Source organism: Oenanthe melanoleuca, chromosome 8, assembly GCF_029582105.1.
Source record: "Oenanthe melanoleuca isolate GR-GAL-2019-014 chromosome 8, OMel1.0, whole genome shotgun sequence".
Classification (NCBI taxonomy): domain Eukaryota; kingdom Metazoa; phylum Chordata; class Aves; order Passeriformes; family Muscicapidae; genus Oenanthe; species Oenanthe melanoleuca.
In genome coordinates this window covers 19,978,656-20,002,510 of record NC_079342.1, presented here as the reverse complement: position 1 = coordinate 20,002,510, position 23,855 = coordinate 19,978,656, and the positions used below count along the sequence as shown (strand labels likewise).

Sequence of the window (23,855 nt, the reverse complement as noted above, 5' to 3'; positions counted from 1 at the left end):
CAGCACAGATCACACAGCAAAGGGCTCCTCACCTCCAGTGGGGGCTCTCTGCACTGGCATCCATTGATTTAATCAAATTCTGGCCATCTGGATGAGAACCTGTGGAGATACCATGAAATTTGGGAAAGAAGATGGCAGAGGGTGACCTACCACCACGAGAACACCTCTTGTCTGAGCTGTCTCCTTCACAACTCCATTAGCAATAGGCAGTGGTGGGAGATATCACAAAGGTACCTTCTCTAAATGCTTTTCTTCCACCCACCCACCCAGTTTGTGAGCCCAGCCACCAGACAGGGACCTTTAGCCTTTCTCCTGTGAGTACCTGGGTATCTCTTACTTAGTGGGCACGGAGCTAATTGAAGGGTAGCTAATGCCATCAAGCATTGGGATGTATTTATATTTTTAACTACATGTAAGTGATTATCAACATTATAAATAATTACAGTCTGCCTCCCAGCCCCTCTGCTCCATTCCACCCTGCTAATTGCAGCGCTTAGATCTCAATGAGCTCATTATGTTTTGTCGATATTCAGCTCTTTGGCTGGCTCACTTCGGAGGGACCAGGGGGACACAAATGGGAGCTGAAGATTGGAAATGCCAGGCTCCCAGGGATTTGAGTTAGTGATCATCGCTGCTTCATCTCTATGCACAATTTATTCAGCACTCCACCTTCCCTAATAAATTATAGATCCCTCAAAGGGAAGCTTTGCCAAGAGATGGGCAATTGCCTTGCTCGCGGGGGAGCCCGCTCTGTGAGGTATTGAGCATCTCTGACATCTGGTCTGCACAGGATTGGATCCCTCCTGCCCTTCCCCTCCACCCATCCCTCCCACCCCTTTTGGGAAGCATTAACCTTTTCACTGTGATGTATGCGAAAGGGCGACAGTCAGCAGTGGCAGCTCCTAATGGATTCTGTTTGTCTGGTTGTTTGTTTGTCTGAACTGCCTGCAATTCTGTCCAGACCTCTTGGAAAAGCAAGCCCAGAGTGCAACCAATGTTTTAATTAGCAGCAAAAGGCAGAGAGGCTTTTAAAGAAGTGCAGTGTTTGAATTCAGAAGTTAAGAGCAGATGAATGTGGGACAGGGGACTTGGGATTCCATCCAGCTGAAGACAGTGGTGCCCTTAAAGAGGAGCTGAATTTTCAGTCTCAGGGCAGAGTGGTGAATGGTGAGCTGGCTAGAGTGGTCTTTTGGGGCTTGTGGACTACAAAGCAGTGATTTTGTGCCCCTTATTCTTCTTCCTGGAGATGCAAAAGGAGCAGAGGCTTGTCATAATTGCCTTACTAAGGACTGAGAAAAAACCTGGTGAAGAGTGCTCCTATACAGCAAGATCTGAGCCTAAGGAACTGGGTTATAGGGCAACCCTTTGCTGACCCCTCCATCCTCAAAGAGGTTGAATTCTCCTTTTCCCTGGCCTCATAGCTGTTTTCACTAATTCTGTCGTAAGATGGAGATGCCACTGCCTCTCCAGGAGATATTTTTCTCGTGCTTTGCTAGTCTTATCACTGGAAACTTCCCTCTAAATCTAATTTTAATCTGTTTTATTGCAAATTAAGTCATTGCTTCTTGTCCCATCTTGCACATTCTCTATCACTACTGGCCCAAAGTCCAGAAATCTTTTCAGCTTTTCTTCCTTGGACTTTCTGTATTCCCAATCAGCCTCCTTTAAGCCCTTGACGTATCCAGGCAATGAAGCTGAAATTAAACCAACTCCAGGAGCTTTGTGTCCCTACAGCAGGCAAACACTGCTTCCTACAAGAGCCTGGGATGCAGCTGGAGCTCATCCATGCAGCTTTGCAGTGACCAGAGGTGTGCTCACTGAAGAGACAGCCCCAGCATCAGGGCCACAGCTGCAGCAAACATCCTTGGCATCCTTGGTGAATATTCCCCAGTGATTCCATGGGAACACCAGGCCAGGAGTGGCTCTGAGAGGGAGCAGCTCTCTCCAGGTCTCACAGAGGTTGGTGCTGCTGTGTCTCCTGAGCTGGGCATCAGGGAGGCTCCTCCAGGATGACACTGGAGCTTGTGAATAGAGGCAAACAGTGCTCCTGGAATTATTTCTGGTTCGTAATATGGAAATAGAGATAGGCAACACAAGCAGAGAGTGAGGCTGTGCCAATAGCAAAATAGGATAGGTTTAATAGAGTCACATCAAATACTTTAACCAGAGGCTGCTGATTAAATTGCAGTCACAAGCATGTTGCTATGAAGCCCCTTTTCACCTAGGATGGCAGTGGCTATAAAGCTGGCCCACCAGCCAATGCTCAATTCCCTCACAAGAACTTCCTTTTAAAATTCAAGGGCCACTCCTGTGCTGACTGTAGGGCAAGACACTGCCAGCTGTTCCAGGAAACCTGGTTGTTGTGACAATGACAGGAGATGGTGGATCTGAAGTTTGGCAATGGCTTATTCCCATCAGAGAAACGTGGGGAAGAGACAGGCAGTGGAGAAGGGGAGGGCTGCAGACCTTTGCAGCATCCTTCTGTGGACACAGCCCTGCTGCTGCCAGCAGCCCTTCCCCAGGGGACAGGATGTAGGAAAACAACCCAGCTTGAGTGAGAAGCTGTTTTAGCAAGGGCTTTGTGACAGCTTCAGAGGAGTGTTATTTGTGGCAGGGACTATATATAACTATATTTGTGTTAGTGTAGATTAAATATATATATACACATGTATATATGTATGCACAGTGCCTTATCACTGCATTCCAGCTTGAATGTAAAACACAAAGGAAAAATCAAAGGGTTTAGAAAAAGCTAAATTTATCTGGGAATGGGAATTATATTAGCAAAGAGGCAATTAATTTAGAAGTGGTGGAGATTATAGTAATATTTTACTTCTTCCCTACAAAGACAAAAATATCATTAGTTTCTCTACCTAGCAGTAATAGCTCCAATCCTCTTCCTACCTTCCAGCAGCACTCTCTGGAGTGGTCACTATCAGGTGTGTCCACGTGTGTCCAGGTGTGTCCCTGCTTTGGGGAGGAAGCCCCCCTAGTGCAGATGACCTCAGTGTGGGATGGGCCCTTCTGAGGGAGCAGTGGAGGCAGAAATGAGGTCTTGGCACTCATGGCCTGCTGTCCCTTCCTTCCAGCATCCCTTCACTCAGCTCTGGCTGTCCTCTCACCCCGCAGTGCCACTCCCCCAGGAGCCTTCAGCCTGAGCCATCCCTGCCCTGCAGCTCTGCCCAGCCCACCTGCTCCTTGCAGAGGGCCAGGAGCCCTGGCTCTGCTTTGGCCAGCACAGTTCCCATGGCAAAGCCAATCCCTGGCTCTGCCCTGTGCCCTGCAATCACTCCCCTCCCAGCAGAGCTCTGGGCTGCCTGCAGCCTGCCCAGCAGTGCCTTATTCTGAATCAATACTTGCAGATACTGGAGATAACTCAGGGAGAGAAATACATTAATGTAGACAAAGAAACAGAGATAATGGTATTTTTTCTCCCCCCCCCCCTTTTTTTTTTCTTTTTCCTTCCCTTCTCCCACACAAAAAAAATTTAGTTTCTTCTCCCCCATCCTCATCTCTATGATCTGCACTTAGCAGAGCCCCAGACTCTTGAATTATTTCACAATTTTCAATAAAGCATTAAATCTTTTTTAAAAACTGCTTGTTTTAATTGAAAAAAAATTCAATCAATCAATTCACCCCTTCCCTACCCTCTTGCCTTCCTCCCCTCCCCCAAAAAGACCCATTTGCAGTAAATAATCTGTAGCCAGACTTTCTGCTCTAAAGAAATAAATAATTCTGAATTTGCTGAATCCCGCCTGATCTCCCAGCTTTAAATCACTGCACTTTGTACTGAGCTCAGCTGAAATGCTGAGCACACTGAAGCATGACTATTACTTGGAGACTGCAAGTGTTTTTAAAGGCACAGCCTCTGAGGCCATGGTCCTTTTTCCTCACAGTCAGACTGAGAGGAGCTAAGCCAATTCCTGAGGATAAGTGGTCCCTTCCCTGCACTTGGCCCATACAAATGCAGATGGTGCCTTGTCTTGACTTTGCAGAGACTGACTGGAAGCAGGATAAATCCAACGTGTCTCTGAGCAAGTTCTTTAGAGCCATCTTGACTTAGACCACCTAATAGCCACTGGACTGAGTCCTTTTTAGCTGGGTGACCTCAGGTAGGTTTCAGGAGGTCATCTACCTCTGCTCAGACTCAGACACTGCCAACAGTTCCATTTGGACACAGCAGAACCTGTGGTTCCCCAGCCAGGCAAGGAAGGTCCCCTAAAATCCCAGTCAATCCTGCAATCACTGCCAGCATTCTTCAATTCTCTTTACTCAAAAACTTTAAACTCAGCTACACTCAGGCTTCTGCCACAAGGGAACACTCATGTTTCTTAGTTCATCATGTTTCTCAGTTCCTCATATTTCTTAGTCAATCTCATTTCTTAATTTCTTCTTTTTTGGATTGCTCTTGTCAAAGCTATTTGACTATGTCCTGTCTGACAGTGGAGGCTGCAGCTGAAGAGGGAAAATGCAGCACACAACAGATTACTGATGCTTGGTTGTGATTTATACAACTCATGAGCTTCCAGCAATTTAGAGATGAGAAATGGTTTATCCACACCTTGGTGTGTCGAAACACTCTTTCTACCATTTATCTTGAAACTGATTTTGTTTGGGTGGTAGTAAATGTTATGCCCCAATCCGTGGGTGGAATGTCTAAGGGGAACTTCTAGGTCTGAAACAAGAGAGATCATCATGTTTCTGAGCTGACATGTGAGGGACTAAGAGGATCCCCAAAGAGCTCAGCTTTATGATTTTCCAGTGTATTTTGGGGGTTTAATTACAATTGGAAAGTATTGTACTGTTCTTGCATTTCCAACCAAGCTGGAAACAAGGCTTTGTTTTTCATGCTATTTTTCCCCCATGCATTTGAGAACATTCATCAGAGACAGAAGAAGGTTGTGAATGCTGGATTTTCATTTGGAAATTTCTTACCCTGTCCTCATCCCTTCTCAGCACATCAGAGAGAATCAGCTCTGTAATTTTCATTGACTGTGTGAAGAGCTGAGGTCAGCTAATCCACAAGGGCTCCTTCCCAGAGCTGGCAAGTAACCAGAATTAAACAATAGCAAAGATCAGAAACATTAAAATCACAAAAGAGACTCATCCTATGTTTTCCTGCTTCTCTTATTAAAGATCCATCAGGCATTAATGTGAGACCAGTAAATTCAGGCCCAAATTAATTTTGGGACATTTTGATAGAAGCTGTTACAATCAGGTTTTAGATGCATCATTTTAACAATATACCAATTTACAAAGCAATGATGATGCAATATTTTAATTAATTAAAATGTTCTGATGCTGAAATTCATTCTTTCAGGATTTTTTCCTTTTTCAACTGTGAGCTTGGCTCTGACCTCTGTCCCTCAGAAAGCCTCATCAGGAGTCAGCAATGCCAATATATTTAATAAACCATTTCCTTTGTTCATTATAGCTTAGGCCAGATTCCCATTTACAGGAGGGCCCATTTCCATCTCCCACTGGTGTAGAGGGACTGTAAGATGGACAAAATGTCGCTTGCATGGAGCAGTGTGAAGACAGGATAATGGAGATGTGTCCCTGTAAAATCCTGCTCATAGCTCTGGGAAAGGCACGAGGATTCAGAGGTAAGACGGGCTGTGGCCCTGTGGCATTCCCAGAGTTACTTTGGTGGTGTCTGAGACGTCCCAAACCAGTTGATATTGAAATGAGTTCAGGCAAACACAGCGTGGTCCGTGCGCACAGTCGCTCCGGCAGAGATAAAGCAGTGCTCTCCAAGATACCTGCTCTCCAATCTCCTTTTTCAGAGCAGGAGTGAAAATTACAGGCCTCTGATTACTCAGGGAGAAGAGCACACAGCTCCCATCTTGGTAATTTCTTCCACCACAATCAAGCATTTCAGGAAAAGGGCCTGAAAGCCTGAAATAGTCAGTCCAGGATCTTTCTGCCTGGTTCCTGCCCTGATAACACACAAGAGGAATAAAAATGAAGGCTTGTCATTGCTGCTACATTTGCTTCCAAAAGCATCTGTCCCATCTGGGATCAGGATCTGGGGCTGTTGGGAATGAAAATGCTCTCCTTTGGGTAAGTCTTTTGCTATTTCCAGGTTGGCAGCTCAGATTTATAGATTTTAAGGTTGGATGGTCTGGCTGCATTTCTTGAGTTTGACCTGCTGAGTGCCAGGAGAGGGTGTCCCCAGCAATTCCCACATTGAGCCTGGGTCTTACACTGGAACTATGGAAAGTCCAATCTCCTCCCCACACTCCAATTTTAGAAGTTTCCTCCTTTGATAAAGATTTTGAAATACGTAACCAGCTGTGCTAGGCATTGGGAATGTGTTTTCCAGGGAAGGATGCATTATTAGCACCTAGACTTGCACCATGTTAAATGCTGGTGAAAAGCCTTGGAATAGCCCTTCTCCCCACCCTCCTTTCCCACCAAGTCTCTATTTTGCCCCAGTTTCCTTGGAGTGGGCCCCCCATGAGATGAGACTGGGGCAGCATCTGTTTATTAGAGAGCAGTGTCAGCACTGTGAAATGAAATAAGTAAGTAACTGGTGAAAACAGCTCTGCTGAAATAGAGGACTAGCTCTGATCAGTCTTGGCATGATATAACGTGGTGGTTTAAAGCCCTGTAATGCCATTTTCCATTAGAGCTCTTGTTTGAGTCAGAAAGGGGTTTGATCCATTGATGGAAGCTGTTATAAACAGACGAGAAAACCTCATCAATATTTCTCTTGAGATTGTGTGAAGCTGACAGTGTGCTCGCTGACCACAGTCATCTGGGACTCTCCCAAACAAAATAACCCTCTTTTCATAAATAACAGGATCGTGGTTGGGGTGGACTGAGATTTGCTGTAAAATTCAGTTGTGTCAAACAAAGAGCTTCTTCTGGTTTTTAATTTGAGCTATTAAAAAGATTCATCTTTCTCTTTGTTCTCATTTTCCTTACCCTCTTTCTCCCTTTCCATTTATTTTTCCCTCTCTGTCTGTCTTCAGGATAACTTAAAGCTGTTTGTCTGAAACAAAAGGCTTGCATGGGTCTGGTCAGTGGTGCCTCTGGACTGAACCATCACATTTCAAATCCTACTTAGGACTAAACTTGGATGAATTCCATAAGCTAATAACCCAGTGCAGTGCTTCAAATTGATGGAGGTGCCGTCCTCTAGATGAGACATAAAACCAGAGATCCAATCTGCTTGGCAGAGACCCCACAGGACTTATCAAAGATGAGTGGGGGCTGCTAACTGTTTTGCCCTTGTCAAATCCTTACCACCATCACGGCTTCTCTTCCTGTTCCAAAGCAATGACACTGGACCTTATGAAAACGAGATGGTGAATCTGAAGGAGCCATCCTTTTTTCTAATTATTTAAAGCAGTTTGCAGTGTCTGGCAGAAGGAGGAAAGAGAGATAATCCACTCACTTGAAAGTGGAATGACCCTGAATTTCAAAAAGCAAAACAAAAGCGAGCGAATGGTGCCACCATGCTCTGCAGCAGTGACATTATTAAAGGATCAGTGAGCTATTAAAGCAGCAACATTTAGTACCTCCCCTAATGACTTGTACTGCTAACTGGTTTCCAAATTGAGATTTTTATTGCCTTCATGCACAGACAGAACAAGGCTCTGTCTGCGCTTCCAGAGGCTGGAGCTCAAGCAGACTGTTCACAATAGGCTCAATGAATCGTGTCAGCTGAAACTAGTAATGGCTTGTGAGAGTCCCCACTCCTCTGTCCCCCTTTCTTACCAGGGCTGGAAGCTTTGGGCTGTGGGACATGGTGGGATCATAACATGCAGGGTTTTGCAGACAGCCCAGCACGATTCTTGAACCTCTTAACATCTGTGAAATTTGGCAGAGTTGTGCATAAACAGACTGCCCTGAAATCTCCCCAGATCTGCTGATGCCATTCACAGAGTGAATGCTGTGAGAAGGGCGTTTGCAGGAGGGACACTGGCTCCCACTTCCAGGTAGAAATATGGAGCATGGAGAATGAGTCTGAGAATTTTGTGGATTCTGTGAGTCTGTGGAGGAGGAAGAGAGATGAGAAGGAGCCGCAGATGTCAGTGAAGGTGAAGATACGCCCAGCTGTTTCCATCATCACTCTCCCAAATACATTTTTACTGGGCTCCCATGTTGGGAATAGCTGGGAAATGGCCTTCTGTCAAGTGCAGTCCAGGCTAGGAAAGGAATTCCTGTGGGCACACAGCACGTGTGATTGCAGGAGGGAAGCTGGTTAAAAACCAACCAACCAAACCACCCAGCAGAAGTGGGTTTGGGTTGCTGTAGCTCTTATTTATGTGCTCAGGATACACTGTAAGCCAAAGTGGAGTTTGAGCCTTCCATGCACCAGAGATAAATGCAAATGTTATTGCTTTAATTTGTTTTCCTCTACTGGTTCTGCACACACGTGCTGCCAGTGCTTGCTGAGGGAGTCATGCCAGCTCCTGCCCAGGCTGGACAGTCACAGGGAGAGACCACTGCTGCTGCTCCTGGTTTTATGTATCAGGTGCCTGATTTCCATGACAGAAACCACTCATCCCTTGCAGAAGTGACAGGCAGAGCAGAGGGGGCAGGATGGCTGGAGAGACTAGTATTAGAACATGCACATTTTTTATCCCATGCTGGTTTGAGTCTCTTTTCATCATTTCTGACTGCAAGTTATTCCCATTTTGTGACTTTTTGGTGGATGCATGGGGCACTGGATTTCCAGTTTCTCAACACTCTCCATCTATCTGTGTGTCTATGCTCTGCAAAATGCCCTTACCTTTCTTGGCAATCTTAGCAAACAGGTCTCTATGTGGGTTGCAGAATGTGGGCTCCGAACTGTAGGAAAATGGGGTGAAGTGGCCTGAGAGCCCCTTTTGTGTTTCCTTATCCAAACTTCATGTTATACCTAAACCATTCATGTCTGCTGTGGGTTTAACCTGTTCTTGAAGACCTCTGGTCTGGAGATTTCCCAGTGTGCTAAGGCAGGTTATTCCAGTGGTTAGCTGTCCTTAGCTGTTCCTAAGGCCTGAGCTCAGCAGTGGAACTGGATTCCTGCAGGCCAGGGCTAAGGCAGTTGTAAGGCAGGAGCTCATGGAGCCACTTCCTCAGCTGCACCCTCTGCCATCCCAGGGCTTCCTCCCCCAGGACAGCAGCTCAGGTGCTTCCCACCCTGCAAGCAAAAGCAGTGCAGAGAGACAAAGAAAAGGGCAGCAGGGCCACTTCTGGCAGAGGAGCTTTCTGAGATTGCCACTGACAAAATGTCCTGGAGACTTTACTGAGTCCAATTACCACTTTATGTCTTTAAAGTGACGAGTAAATGAAAGAAACTACAAGATCAAGCCATGTTAGTCTTCTCAATCCCTCAAGTGTCTGACAGCCCTCTCCCCTTCTTCCTCGCTTCCTCAGACTACTCTGAACTCTTAACCTTCGCCACTGCTTTGAGCCCACATCCACAGCCATCTCCAAATTCCAGAAACAACCACAAAACACTTTCACAGCAACACTGCCCTCCCTCGAATTGCTAAACTTTAGGCTGTCTGCAATGTTTTGAGCATGCAGGGCTGGTCTTGCCCTGCAGTGCTGGTAGGCTGCAAGGGGAGCCTGGGCACTGCCACAGCTGGGGAACAGCTGGTTCTGATCCTCACAGCTGGTTCTGATCCACACAGCTGGTACTGATCCTCACAGCTGGTACTGATCCTCACAGCTGGAACTGAGTGTGATTAGGATCACAATGAGCATGTCAGGACAGACCCTCAGGAGGGACAGATCCATGGAACCACCCCCAGGCACAGCGCTGGGAGCTGGAAACGCAGGACAAGATCGTGGGAGAGAAAAGCAACGTCAGGAGTCATCCTCAGCCCCTAGACCTGACTGCAGCACTAGCAGAGTTAGTGGCTGGAATTTTGCAGAAGTAAAGTCTGTAATGCCAGCTTGACCTTCCTTATAAATAAATAAATAAATAAATAAATAAATAAATAAATAAATAAATAAATGATAAAGAGATCTCACAGTGATGCGTGAACCTGATGTCTCATGCTCACTTGTTTTGATGTGTCTAATGTAAGTGGGCGGGTAATAAAAGCTTCATTTAGAAGCCAGTGTCTTCAACAGCTCTGCTGGAAGCCCCTGGGATGCTGCACTTCTGGAATTTTCCTCTAATGGAAACATCAGCAGATAACTACTGATAAAGCAGAACATGCACACATGCACACAGAACAACCCAGCAATGGTTTATCTTCCTGGACTACCATGGCCATGTGTCTGGGATATTGTTTTCTAGTGCAATTCACAGGTTATTCAACTTCTTTGTAAGCAGCTGAGTTGTCAGGAAGGTTTGGCTCCCGTGCCCCTGAGGTCCCTGTGGCAGCCTTGATGTGCAGCACCTGCCTAATGCTGGGTGTAGGGGTCAGCTGAAGGAGAAATCGTGGCTGGTGAGAAGATACACCAGAGTTACTGCTGAACTCGTTAAGCTAACCTGCTGTCCTTCCAGGCTGGTGCTAAAATCACCAATTTCAGGTCCTGAATACAACACAGTGAATTCTCCCACGACACTCTGGGGGTCAGGGCTAAAGGTGTGGAGGGCTGCAGCATTAATCCCAACCTTCAGCACACTGGTCCATGGCAGGTTCACACCATGGTATGGCTGACCCTGTATCCTGGATACAGAAATACTGGAAATACTGCCTGTATCCAAGCATTTTAAGGCAATTATTTTCCCTGAATGTGGAAATTGGAGGGGCCCTTTTGTCTAGTGTACTATTTCATGAGAACCACAGGGATCTGCAGCCAGGCATGGGGGGAAAGGGAGATTGTTTCCTCCTGTCTGTGTTTTTATGCAGCATCTGCCTGTGAAAACAAGAAGCAAACAAGATGACCTCCACCTTATCTGCCTATGTAAGTCATTTTTGCCTGAAGCCTGAGTTCTGTGGGATGGTTGATGTAAAACTTGCTCTTGCATTAAATAGCAATTACTTACCTTTAGACTCTGCTCTTTATTAACATTATTATTATTATTAATGATTTTTAAAATGCTCCTTAATTAAAAACTCACAGATATGAAGCTTGGAAGAAATGTTGCCAGGACATTCTTGGATTACTACAGGCTGAACTCCTTGGTGGAAGGACCACTAGCACCTACTCCTAAAACTCGGTAGGTCAGAAAGCAATTTCTCTTGCTTTAGCTGAGCTGCTTTTTTAATACCTTTCATGACTAAACTTTCAGTGCTACTGCATTATGACTTTATAATAAGTGCTAGGCTAACTGTGCTTATTTTATTGAAATTCCATTTGGAAATAAAGCATTTATGATCAGGAAAGATACCTGGTTTATGTCTGAAGAAATATTCAGAGGATTTTGGAGATATCGGTATCTTTCCTGAATTCTGTCTGCTGCACACCAATCTCACACCAGTATCTTTAATGGACTTACCCTTCATTTATCTCCTGAGAGCGAATCAGACCCACTTTTATTTGGCCAAGTTTTAATTCTGGGAGTGAAAACTTTTTCAGCACTTCAGGAAGTTACTGGCAAGCCTGTGCTGAGGCAGAGCTCTCCACCTCCCCTTGGAGCTGCTGCAGTGCCAGGCTCCTTCTGTTCCTTCTGCCAGCCCAGCTGGACATTTATCCAGGGATCCCCTCCTGCTCTGAGCCTTACTGCAGCTTCACAACCAGCTCAGTGGGTGTCAGTCCAAAAGGAAGGGGGACCTGAAGTGAGGCACTGGTGAGCAAAGGCATGAAATGCCCAAGCTTGGCTCCCTGCAGCACTGCTGCTCCTTCTCTCTTGGCCAGCTGCATCTTTCACTGCCCCTTAGCTTGTGTGAGGAGCAGGGGAGATACCACTGAACTGTCTATGGAGAACCAGCATTCCATTTCCCATTGAGCTGGAAAAGCTGTGTAACAACATTTGGAGGGGAGCAGAGCAGGAACTAGAGCACCTGTTTCATGGGAAACATCATATTTAGTATTTGCCTCTTTTCTGAGAAAACAGCAATAATGCCTCCAAACTGAAACACTTCAAGTAAATGCATTTGGACCATTTGGAATGTTTCATTTGGGTTTCAACTCTTAACAGCACAACCAAATATAGTGTATATTTTGCAATGGGAAAGGCAATTCCAAATTGGCAAGCTGAGCCTTGAGATTCACTCCTTCCTTCTACCCTCTTTTACCTCCCTTGAAAGAGTAGCTGTGGGCATGTTCCTTTTCTGCAAAGGAACACTTTCCTGCTGAACATTTTCTAGTGATGTGTAAGATGGGTGTTACAAATATGAGCCCAGACCAGAGAGCAATTGCTGGAGCTCCTTCTGCAGCCTTTAAAAATCCTCTCATTGCAGCCATTCTGGCATTTCCTTATATATATATGGTCAGAGCCAGGCTGCCTGTGTTAGGCCTGCTTTGAACCCATCTCCCTATTCTGTTTGTGATCTTGACACCACAGTTTAGGCTGGCTCAAGGAGGATTGTCAGCACTGCAGCTCTGAATGCTCTTATCTGCTGAGACCTGCAGGGTTAGCAGAGAAAAGCATCCAGCATCTTCCTCTCCTCCAGAAATTGAATGTATCATTTCTCTCAGACTCCCAGGGGCCACAGCCTCCAAGGCTAAAAACCCACAACTATTACTGAACCTAATTACCACCTGACAGCAGAGTGCTTTCCACAGCATCATTCAGTTACCTCATCAAAAGGAATGTTTGTTTGCTTTCTTCATTTTAAATTAAAGAACCACTGACAGTGGTAACTGAAGCATTTTAATCTCATCAAATATCCATGTCCATCTCTATAGAGACAGCCACGCCAGCAGGGAAAGATACACATCTCTAATCAGGTAGCACAGAGCAAATTTTTCTTTTTCCCCCACCAGAGCCTAAGGCAGTGGGGGATCTTTTGTTTGGGGGGTGCTACCTCACAGTGAAATCCTAAATAGGGTCAGTGTTGAGCCCTGAGCCAACAGATGTTTAAAGAATAGGTTTTTAAAGATTTGTGTTGTTAATTTCCTGATGGATTTCAAATACTGTTTTTCCCTGTAAGTAGATAAATGACTTCTATTTGTATCCTGGGCTTTGTCACCTGACATTTGATCAGAGCCTTTACATATATATATATATATATATATATATATATATATATATATATATATACCTGCAATGTACACTAGTGAAATGAAATTGTTCTTTGAAACTGCTGTGTTAACTGCAATCCTCTCCAAAACGAATTCTTGCAAACTGCTGGGAAACAGAAAGGAGATGGCTGTGGCTTTAAATATGCCTTGGCTAGACAGTAGCACTAGGAAAGGACTGGAATATGTAAAATGATACTAAATATCTGTGTAATCAGGATTAATTATATGGCACAGTTATTAGTGGAAACAGGACATGTTGTGCCCACAGTTTATGAAAATATATTAAAACATTACTGGATTTCACATAGTCATTGAAAGAAAGCTGCAGAGTTAATAAACGTGTAAGGGACAGATAATTGCCTGCTTTGTCCCAGACTAGGACAGGCAGAACAATTTCTGTTTGAGGGAATTAGTGCAGCCAAAATGTGTTAGAATGACAGGCTTGGAAATAGCAACAACCTGCAACACTTCAGAGCATGCCTGACCGTGAGGAAGGAAATGTTTATGTTGGAATCACCATGTTTTGGAGAAGGAAATTGAGGCACAAAAAGGGAAAGGTGGTCCTGAGGGTCAGAAATAGGGCTGGTGCCCAAATTCAGGCATCTTTAGAGGAGCTTTGTCCATGCAGTCAGGCTGTCAGAGAGCAGCTGTCCTACAGCACAGGCAATGCAGGCAGTTCAGTGGCAATGGAATCAGGATCATCTGGAGCAAGAGGCAACCACTGATGCAGCAGCTCTGGTTACAGAACAAGACTGAGTCTGGAGGTGGGACACCCTCTGCTTCCAAAAATGCAGTGTATTTCAAGGGTCAGGAGAAATAACTGTATCCTCTGTATAATGTGATTATGTGCCTGTAAGTGAATCCAACTGGTTGGCTGGACCTGGGGTTAAATTCCATTTGTCCTTGCCTACAGGAGCCCAAATGCCACCTGTAGATCAACACATCCCAGAATCACAGATTGGTCTGGGTTGGAAGGGACTTTAATGATCACCCAGGTCCATCCCCTAGATGTGGACCTTGCGCTAGACCAGGATACTCCAAGCCCCATCTAACTTGGCCTTGAACACTCCCAGGGATGGGGAACCCACAGCTTTTCTGGGCAACCTGTTCCAGTGGTGGAGCCCTGCCCAGCTCATCCAGCTCCTCCCAGAACCCTTCAGCCCCTTCCCTCTGACTGAGCTTCCTCCAGCATCCCCCCAGCTCCCCTCAGAGTGAGCCCAGTGACCACAGAGTCTCCCACAGCCTGTAAAGGAAAATCAGGTTTCAAGCAGTAACCCCAGTGTGTCCTGCAGTCCTCATGGCAGGGAGACTGTGATCCCAAACAAACACCCAGTTCACAAAGATAATATCTGCTGTTATCAGCATGCTAAGCAATTATTTCCCTCAAGGTGATGTGTCTGCAGCAAGGTAGGAAAGCATCAATGACTCAGCTGAGGAGGGCAAGAAGGTTAGAGTATTTTCCCCTGTGAGCTAATGAATTAAAAGCCTTGCTGAAAATGCTGGATGCTCTTTGGAGTGACAAACCAGCAGACCCATGAATTTCTAGCAGGGCAAGAGAGAGCTGTGTGCTGCCTGCAGAAGCTGCTGGAGAACAGAGCACTGCCACTTAGCTGTGCTTGAGAGGGGCTCAGGGAGCCCATCCTGGACACTAAGACAGCTCTCTAAGGGGGGTTAAGTGGGCACAGAGCAGGAGAGAGCAGTGCAGAAAGGGGCTGTTGGACAGCAAAGGATGTTCATGCCCTTCCTCTCCTCTTGTTCCTTTTCTAAGCTGTTCAGTGACCAGCGAGCTCCACTCCCAGTGCACTCACTGGAAACCATTTGAGTGGGGCTCCCTTTGATGCTGCCAGTGCCACAGGGAGCTCCTCCTCTTGCTGAGTCTCTGTCCTGCTCTCACCTCTTTCTACTTGTGCCAGAGGAAAGGTTAAGATTTCTTGGGTTGAAAGTGTGAAATGTCCTCCTCTAAAAGGAGCTGGATAAAAGGTGAAGAATTTGTAAGAGATTAGAAGACAGCAGAGTACAGCTGTTACAGAGAATGACTAAGGTGGAAAAACAGAACTTTTGGAGAAAAATTCACGAATGCCAGTCAGCTTGCACTGCCTGAAGCTCATCCCTTGGCCCATATCAGCATTTATCTGTTCTTTCACCCTGGCTCCCTGGCTGGAACAGAGCCCTGCTCCAGCAGGGCTTCAGCAGGGATCTCCCCTCTTTAGACCACTGACATTTCTTCTCTGGGAGCCACCAGGTCCATCTTACTCCTATTCTGGACACACTGAATTTCAAATTCTGGATGTCCTGAGTGTTTAAACAGCTCTGGCAGAGGTTAGGGAAGATGGGCTTTGAACAGACACAGTGTGGGTATCCTGAAAAATCCCACCTGGGCCATGCTGGTGGAGCATTCTGCAGCTCATGTCTGCCCCATATTTTCCTGTAGGTAAAACCCAGATGCTCTGCTCACAGAAGTGTTGGAAAATAAATTCCTTCCTATGTGGGAATCTCACAGTTGCTGCACTGATACACATGAGAGAGAAGATGAGTAAGAGCAGGGATTTGATGGCATGTGGCGAATAATGCCTGGGGCCACACACTGAATGAAAAAAGGACAGAACAAAATATTGACTGGCCCTTCATTAATTGCTGTCTGTCCATCGTGCCCTGAATAAAGCAGCATCCTTGCTGAAGAAAAAGTAGGCTGTGATGAGGTAATTAAAGACCCCATCAGAAAGCATATCTGCCAGGAGGTTGAATTAAAATTGCTCTGACAGCCTTTATTCTGGCAATTCCTCCTTTTGCTGCTTGACTTTGCAGCTCTAATGATGATGTATGAAAGCACAGCTGTGTCTCCAACAGGCTGGATCTGCCCATGGGACAGTCCCACCATCCTCAGACACCACAGGCACTGTCTTCTGCACCAAAGGGTGGGGATGGGGAAAGTCTTTGTGTATGTGTGGGCACAGTCTGACCAAAGGTAGGTCCTTCTGCCTGGACAGCTCATTTTGAGCCCCATCTCGACACTAAACATCTGTGCCCAGAGGTTGTGTGGGCTGAAATATCCCAGGGCTGTGCTGGGTCCTTCTGCCCCACTGGGTCTGGAATGTTCTCCCCAGTTCACTCTACCTGTGTTTCAGAAAAACTTCTCTCTACACTTTCAAGCTCAGGATTTTTGAGGTTTCACCTACATCTGGTTGTGCTTTCTTTGACCTGGCCATGACTGATGTAAGAGCTGGAAGTGAAGCCACCTCCCTGCTTTATTCCTGAGAGGATCTTTCCATCCCCAGCTCACTTGTCCCAAACTTAAATTATTGTCTTGTTGTCTTTTCTCCAACCATCTTCAGTGGCTAAGAGGAGTGTAATAAACAGAAAAATGTTCTAGACCAGATGTGAAAGGTCAGCAAAACCTCTTACAATTTGTAGAGTAAGGAGGAAATGGAATGAGGGCAGCAAAACAGAAAAGAGTCAAACAGCTTCAGTTTGATTTCCAGGTCTGTAAATTGTATTAGTAATGGGGGCAGTACTAAGGTTTAAAGGCAAATTATATGTTTTGCCTAAAAAAATAATTTTGGGTGCTTTCCCTCACTTTTCCATTGGTAATTATAATCTGTCAGCTTGCTCCCACATTTTATGCAACTCTTGATATTTGTAGCTGTCATTAAAGAACACCTTCCAAGTTTTGAACAGTGACATTTACGTGGGCTCAGTGAAAAGGATTCATTTACAGAGTTTAGAGATGTGCAGTGCTTGGCCAGCTCCCAGCAGAGGCTTCACCAAAATTCCTCATTACAACAATTAGCTTCTCCAACACTTGGGAACGAGGCTGCCAGCTGCAGGGATTTTACCCTGGATTTAATCACGTGCTCACTAAAGCACATGCAAACACCCAAATACGTGTCCAGCTTGGTCCTGCTCTTGGAGACTCCCTGGAGAGGGAGTGTAAAAGTACTGTAGGATGGGGAGCTGGTGTGCCTGATGGGGATCTAGCAGCCAAAAATAACCTGCATTACTGTATGAAGGAGACTGGGCCCACATTAACAATCCCTTTCAAAATGAAAGTGCTGTCAGCTGTTTTAATTTAATTTACTCCACCTTAATTTACTTTTTTGGAAATGAGCTAAATGAATAAATTGAATTATGGCTACTTTAACTCTGAGGGAGCATATCACATAAGAGCTTGCTGTGGTTACACTAATCAGCTTTGCATTTAAACCCTAAATGTATTTAGATTAGCTCTCACAGGTATCCTCACACAGGTATGCCTGCAGGTACCCACCTGCTTTTCTTCTCCTTCCCTGGTCTTGTTGCTCTGAGGAAGCCAGGGCTCAATAAGCAGATTTACAGCATTTGTGTTACTTCATGCATCACCCTGGCCTGGTGATGCTCTGAAAGCAGAGACAGGGACCTATGAGAAAGGTGGGTTGGCATGGATAATGTCTGATGCACTCAGCATGTTAATCCCAATATCAAACTGGTACCTTGAAGGAGCTGAAGAGACTGCCATTTTCTGCTGCATCTCATCAGGTGAGTGCAGTCCATTATTGTCCTGCTGCTCCTTAGGAAAAGGGAGGACAAACCCCATCCCTGTGCTCTGTGCAGCTTCCAGCTCCAGGGTCCTCAAGGGTGGCTGTGTGTGAGCCACATCCTCACTCACTGGAGACAGGCACTGGTGACTCCTGTAAAAAAAGAAAAATCAAGCCTGTGGTAATGGCTGAGGATTTCTGACCTTTGCTCTAACATCTCAAATTTGTTTTTATTGCTTCTAATTGGCCTTGCTTTGGAGCATGCACATTATCTAACTGCCAGGGCGCTGGCTGTCATTATCTGCCGGGTCATTTGCTTTGTGTTCTTTACAATTGAAGCTTGTCAGGCATTCCCAGAAAATACTGCACTCCCCTTGCAGTGTCAGACATGGTGCTGGTAATTGTGCATCCCTGAGAGTGAAGCACTGGGACTGATCAGGCATTGATTGTTTAGCTGTGATGGGCGCAATGGAAACGTGTCTCCTCTGTATGGAGGGGAAAGTGTAAAAATTAGATCAGCAGCAACACGACAGCAGCCAGATTTCTTAGTTTCAGGGATCAGAGGTTACCCATTTTCCAGCCTTGATGACTCATTTTTGATCCCACTCACATGGCTTAGATAACTTTATTTTTACCTCCCTTTGCAATTTAAACACCAATTCTCTTCTCTTTTGACTTTCTTTAATACACCAGCTGCAAAGTCACTAGCTCAAATCTCCCCACCTCTCCTTGCTTCACGAGATGGAAACAAAAGCCACAAAATGTGTGTGTGAAAGAGCTCAAAATGCCACAGCATCACAAATGTGCCTCCACTGGTGGCTCTGTAAACCTCAATTCACCCAAAACATCAGCCCAGTTTGTAAGTCTGCTAATTCATTTTAAGGCCTTTAAGATTGGCTAACAATTAGAAATCCAGGTGCAGTTGTTTTGGATGTGAACTTGCACACTACATTCTGAGCAGGTTTACACAGGGCTTGTCCTCCTGTAGATGGGCTGGGAGAGCTACAGGCAGCAATAGCAACATCCCCAATTTTGCAGAGTAAAAATCACCAGGCTGTTAGACCTCAGTGTGAATTATGCATCTGCTGTATTTAGAGAGAAGCAATTTTCTTGTTGAAATCAGAGGTTGGCATTTTTTTCCCATGGGGTTCTGTAACTCAAAATTGTGTTGAGATCAAGCATGTAGCAGAGGCTTTTTTAGCTGTAAAGGTGAATGTATTCAGATTATTCAAGTGGTGATTTTTTGGATGTACAATTAGTTGAGTGAGAGATGTGGTATAAATTTGGTATTGTAATTGCTATGCCTCTGAGATTTCAATTTGCAAAACAGTTTGCATGGCTGCAAGATTAACTGTTGTCTGTGCAATGAACATTTAGCAGAGCTGTGATTTGATTGTGACTGTCAATTGGGTGTATGGCCAAAAAACCCCACTTTGTCACAAGTACCTGATGTGAACTGAGTGGTTGATTCTCGTGATGCTCCAGTTCAGTGGATGGCTGAAAAATGCCAGTGTTTAAAAATCTCACCTGTAAGTGCTGTTGGCATGACAGGATTTCCTTTTCCTCTGTTAACCAAATGAGGAAAAAGGAAGCTAAAAACCCATTTTTATCCTCTTTGCATATCTTGCATTATATTTTTTCACTTGCACAGAGGAGCGTGGCAGTGACACTCAGCAGTGACTGGAGTGGTGCAGAGAAAAGGGGGCTGAGCCTGCCTGCCCATCAGTGCTGGCTGTGCCCTGGGAGCAGGCTGGAAGGCTGTCAGCAGTGGCAAGGCAGTGCTGATGCAGCCCAGGGCAAGGGATGGGCTGCCTGGCTGGCTTTCTGATGCTTTTCAGGAGTCTCCATTCGGTTCACAGCTGCTGCTATGTTTGGGTCTCCAGTGTTCTCTAGGAGCACGTCAATGCAATTATGCACAGAACCAGAGAAACTGCTTGTTCTCCCTCCACTGTGCCTTTCAGGTCTCCCTCCCAGGGTCCTAATTTATTTATTTTTGTCTCAATGTTTATCTCTTCAAAATACCATTATGCCTTAGGTTGGTGATTGAAATGTAGAGATGCAATAAATGCTGAACTGGTGGCAGCTGTGACAGTGGGGAGGGCTGGTGGAGGTAAAGCCCTCTAAGCCCTGGGCCCCATCAGCAGCTACACTATTACAACTTTTTTAAAATGTATATTGAAACATCCTCCTGCAAATAAAAGCAGAGGCACTGAAAAATACACACTTGTGTGGTGAAGAAGGCAGGTTTCTCTGTCACTGCAGAGGGGCCCCATTCCTTGGGGTGACTCAGGGTGCAGGGATCAAGAAAACTGGGGTTTCATCAGCTCTATAAATAAATAGAAGGGAAATGTTACAGAATTAACAGATAGTAGAGATTTACTCTTCCTTAAAGTAGCAAGAATTCATCATGCATACTGCAAACACACACAGAGGAGTGTTTTGTCTGGGAAACAAGTAGTGAGACTTATTCAGTTCCTTATCAGGAACTGAAGTGTTACAAAGCAAGTCTTCCCACCAGACAAGCTGTGGGAAGCTGGGGATCTGGTTCTGTGGTGCTGGGTTGTGAAAAGCTCAGTTCTTACCCTGTGAACTCCTGGGGCATCACTGCAAAAAGCACTTTGTATTTATCACAACCCTGCTCCTTTGGAGGCCAGTTTTAAAACTCCCACAGCTCTGCTGGGGCTGCAGCCTGAAAGGGGCACTGCAAACTCCAAACTGTACTGACAACTGAAATTTGGCATGAATGCTAGATAATTGGAGTTAGATAATTGGAGCTATGGGCACAGTGAAACAGCAGTATCACATCTCAGTGGGTTCTTTGAAGGCACTGGTCTGGATTGCTGGAAGCACTGGCATCATGTGTTGGGTGCTGGGTGTTCCCTGGCCACACAATCAGAGTCTGTCCCCAGAGACTCTGACCCAGCTGTGAGCACCCCTGGCAGTGGGGGCAATGCAGCTGTGAGCAGATGTGTGAACCCTGTGAATGAAACGTGCCCCAGAAGGAAATATTCACAGTGAGAGGAGGGCTGTTCATGAGCAGAAATGAAGGGAAATATTTGAGCTGTACAGGAACCTCAGTTGGAGAAAACAGTGGGATGTGCTTCACCTAAAGAGAAGTAATGGAACCTTTCTCTAGCTCAGAGCTAGCACAAAGCCCTTGAAGCCTCCTGGAAGGACTAACCCTGCTCTGGCCAGAGAGGGATGGGACCAGCTGGTCTTTAACCACCTCTAATGTGTCTGGAGCTGCCAAAGCCTTCCTTACAGACACACTTCACTGTGAGACATCACACATGGCTTGTGCTCAGAGCACACCCCACACAGCTCACCTGCTGCTGGGACACCCTGTGTGACAACACCTGTCCTCTCTCTTCCCTTGGCAGGAAGGACAACGTGCCACCCTACAAATGCCCTGCCCAGCGGGGCCCGGGGAACAGCCACGCTGCAGGAACACCCGACAGGAGGAGCCAGGCACATGCCAAGGAGCCGTCTGTCTGCAAAGAATGAGAGAGGAGAGGAGAGGAGAGGAGAGGAGAGGAGAGGAGAGGAGAGGAGAGGAGAGGAGAGGAGAGGAGAGGAGAGGAGAGGAGAGGAGAGGAGAGGAGAGGAGAGGAGAGGAGAGGAGAGGAGAGGAGAGGAGAGGAGAGGAGAGGAGAGGAGAGGAGAGGAGAGGAGAGGAGAGGAGAGGAGAGGAGAGCTGTAGGGCAAGGCGGAGGAACATGTCGCAGTCAGGAATCGATGATGTTTCTCTTTTTTTTTTTCCCCAGACAAATATTTCTAAGATAACAAATAGTCCAGGGAGCTAAGAAGGAGAGGGAAATCAGCTAGAAATTTTACTATTGATTCTTTTTTATTTATAGATGGTGAATCAATTTCAGGGCTTTTTTTTTTTTTCCTATCTGTGGGGGGAAAAGAAGAGTGAACTGATAGATTTGCAGAAATCATTTGCAGTGGCTGAAAAAGCTATTTGTTAAAATGAGAAAGCCTCTCCCTTCCTCCACCAGTCCCCCTCTCTCTCTTTAAAGGGGCAATCCATACAATGAGCTAACGAGGGAGTCCTGGCTCCTGTACTGCACCATGTGATGTCTCCCCTTTTAGTGTCAGGCTCAGAAGCCTTTATGCCTACTGCATGTGCTAGTCCTGTTAGCTTGCATTAAGAGAGCCTGATAAATAGCTTCTGGGAGCCAGGCAGGTGCTCCTCAGAGTGCAGTTTATCACCCACTGCATGGCTGGGTTTTTTGCTCTTCTGTCAGATCATTCAAGGAGAGGGGTCATATGAGAAATGGGGCTGAAGGGCTGCAAGCATGAAACTTGCTGCAAGACCTGTCCAACAGGCAGGGACAGTGGTCCTCCATCAAAAACTCTTTGGGGTCTAGAAAGACCAGACTTGGTGTGTGACTGAGGCACTGTGAGAGAGGAGTGGTGCTGAAAGGGGTGAACAAAGAGTTGTGTAAGAAACCCCAAGTAAAACCTCAGCACCTCCCCATTACATGGACAGCATGTGAAATCTCTGCTCAAAGCCACTGTCACTAGGCAGTCTTGTCTGCTGACCTTGATTCTCACACTGGGGACAAAAAGAGAGTGACCCAGCATGGAGTCTGCATGTGTCCCAGGGGATGGAAAGGGAGAATGTGCTTAGAAGTGCTCCTTAACCCATCAGAAGCCTTGGGAAGCAGCTTCTCTTCAGTCTCCTGCCAGCAGATGGGCTGGAATGGTGGCTTGAGAGAGAGAAGGTGCCAAGACCCAGTAAGAAAGAGGGGAAAAGGATGAGTGAAACACGACTGAATGAGCTCCTTTTGGTGTGGGGTGGCCCTGAAGAAGTACTAACCCCAGACACTGCTCTCTAGTAAAGGAAATGTGTTGGCTGTCCCTCTCCTCTTTCCCAGGACAGGAACGCCACGATCTAGGAACAGAGTCAAGCTGAGCTGGGTCCCACATTCCAGTGGACCTTGTGGGAGCCACTGGCACATGGCTTTCATCCAGTTTGTATTACTGCAGCCAGAAAGAGTGAGCAGGTATGAGTGAGGACAAAAGTTTGGCTCTGCATGCCTCTGAAGAAGGACAAGGCACTCAGAATCTGCCAAAACTTGAGCTGAATGCACCTGTGCATTAGTCACCAATTAGCTGGGCTTTCCTTAGTTGCTTTCTGACAAGCAAGAAGGGGGTATCCCACTGGAAGGAAAATTATTTAAAACACCAAGGAAACCTGTTACCATCAATATTTCAAGGTGAGAGGGTTAAACTGTGTACATTTTTGGGGTGAATCAAATGCCTTCATATGATGAATTCCAAGGCATCCAAAAGGCACAGTGCTGGCTCTCTGTCTCCAAAAGCAGAGTAATGAATAGCAGTGACAGTGTGATAATTAAAATGACCTCTTGGAGATATGGATTACAAGGTACGTAGAGGGGGGATAAGTTCTCCTTTGAATTAATCTAGTGCTAATTTATGACTATCATTGAGTTTTATAGGGTTTTAGTGGAAGACTTTCAAAGTTGGTTTACTGTAGTAAAAATGTTCTTTCCTATGTTCATTGCAAAAACACTTGCAGAATTCTTTGTTATTTATTTTTGGATGTTTCTATATATATATATATAATGAGAGAGATTCAATGTTTGCTTAGCTGCTAAAAAGCCTACTCTAGAAATATGAATAAAGTGATAAAAGCAGCTGTGGAATGTGTGTTGTTTCATTTCTATTTCTTCCTTCTCCCAGGCTCCCAGATAATTTCCAAACCAAGAAGGCTGGATTCTGGGAAGCCCTTGTGCTGCTCTGCTATCAGCTGTCAGAGGCTCCCTCTGTCAGACTTGTAAAAGTCAGTCTCTTAAGTTTAGATTTAATAACTGGATTTTCCTCAAAATCACTGTCTCCACTTCTTACTTGTTTTGTGCACAGGTATCTTCCCCACAGCCTGAAATCTGTAGGTCCTAGGACAGACCTAAAGTAGACTGCTCATCTCTGCCAGAGATGCTGCCTTTCTGCTGAGATTTTCCAACCTTTCAGTGGCACAGAAAGCACAGATTGGAGACAGTTACCCATATGGGGAATGATGACATCCCATTTGTCAAGTCCCATGGTGCTAACCTTCTTCCCATCCTCTCCACCTGCCTAGCAATGCTGTAACATCCAAACATCAGGTTATCTGCCAAGAGCATCTGCCTTGCTCTTCAGCCAGGCAGCACGCCTGTCCTGGAACCCATCCTCCCCATCCTTGTTCCAGAATGTCATGTTCAAGGCTTTGCTCTTGCCTCCCATTTCATTCCT

General features: G+C 45.8%; 1 protein-coding gene across 2 annotated transcripts in view; it reads left to right on the top strand.

The window, feature by feature from the left end:
- The window catches only part of LOC130256077 (BEN domain-containing protein 5-like), an 858,262-nt gene extending 835,009 nt beyond the window's left edge, over positions 1–23,253 (top strand). Inside the window, exons 12-13 of one of the 2 annotated variants that reach the window (XM_056497342.1) lie at positions 11,020–11,116; positions 20,975–23,253. In XM_056497342.1, the coding sequence (XP_056353317.1) occupies positions 11,020–11,116; positions 20,975–21,098 (221 nt within the window). In that variant the 3' untranslated portion in view covers positions 21,099–23,253. The remainder of the gene's footprint in view (positions 1–11,019; positions 11,117–20,974) is intronic. The other variant, XM_056497343.1, reaches the window with a different exon arrangement.
- The last annotated feature ends 602 nt before the right edge of the window (positions 23,254–23,855 follow it).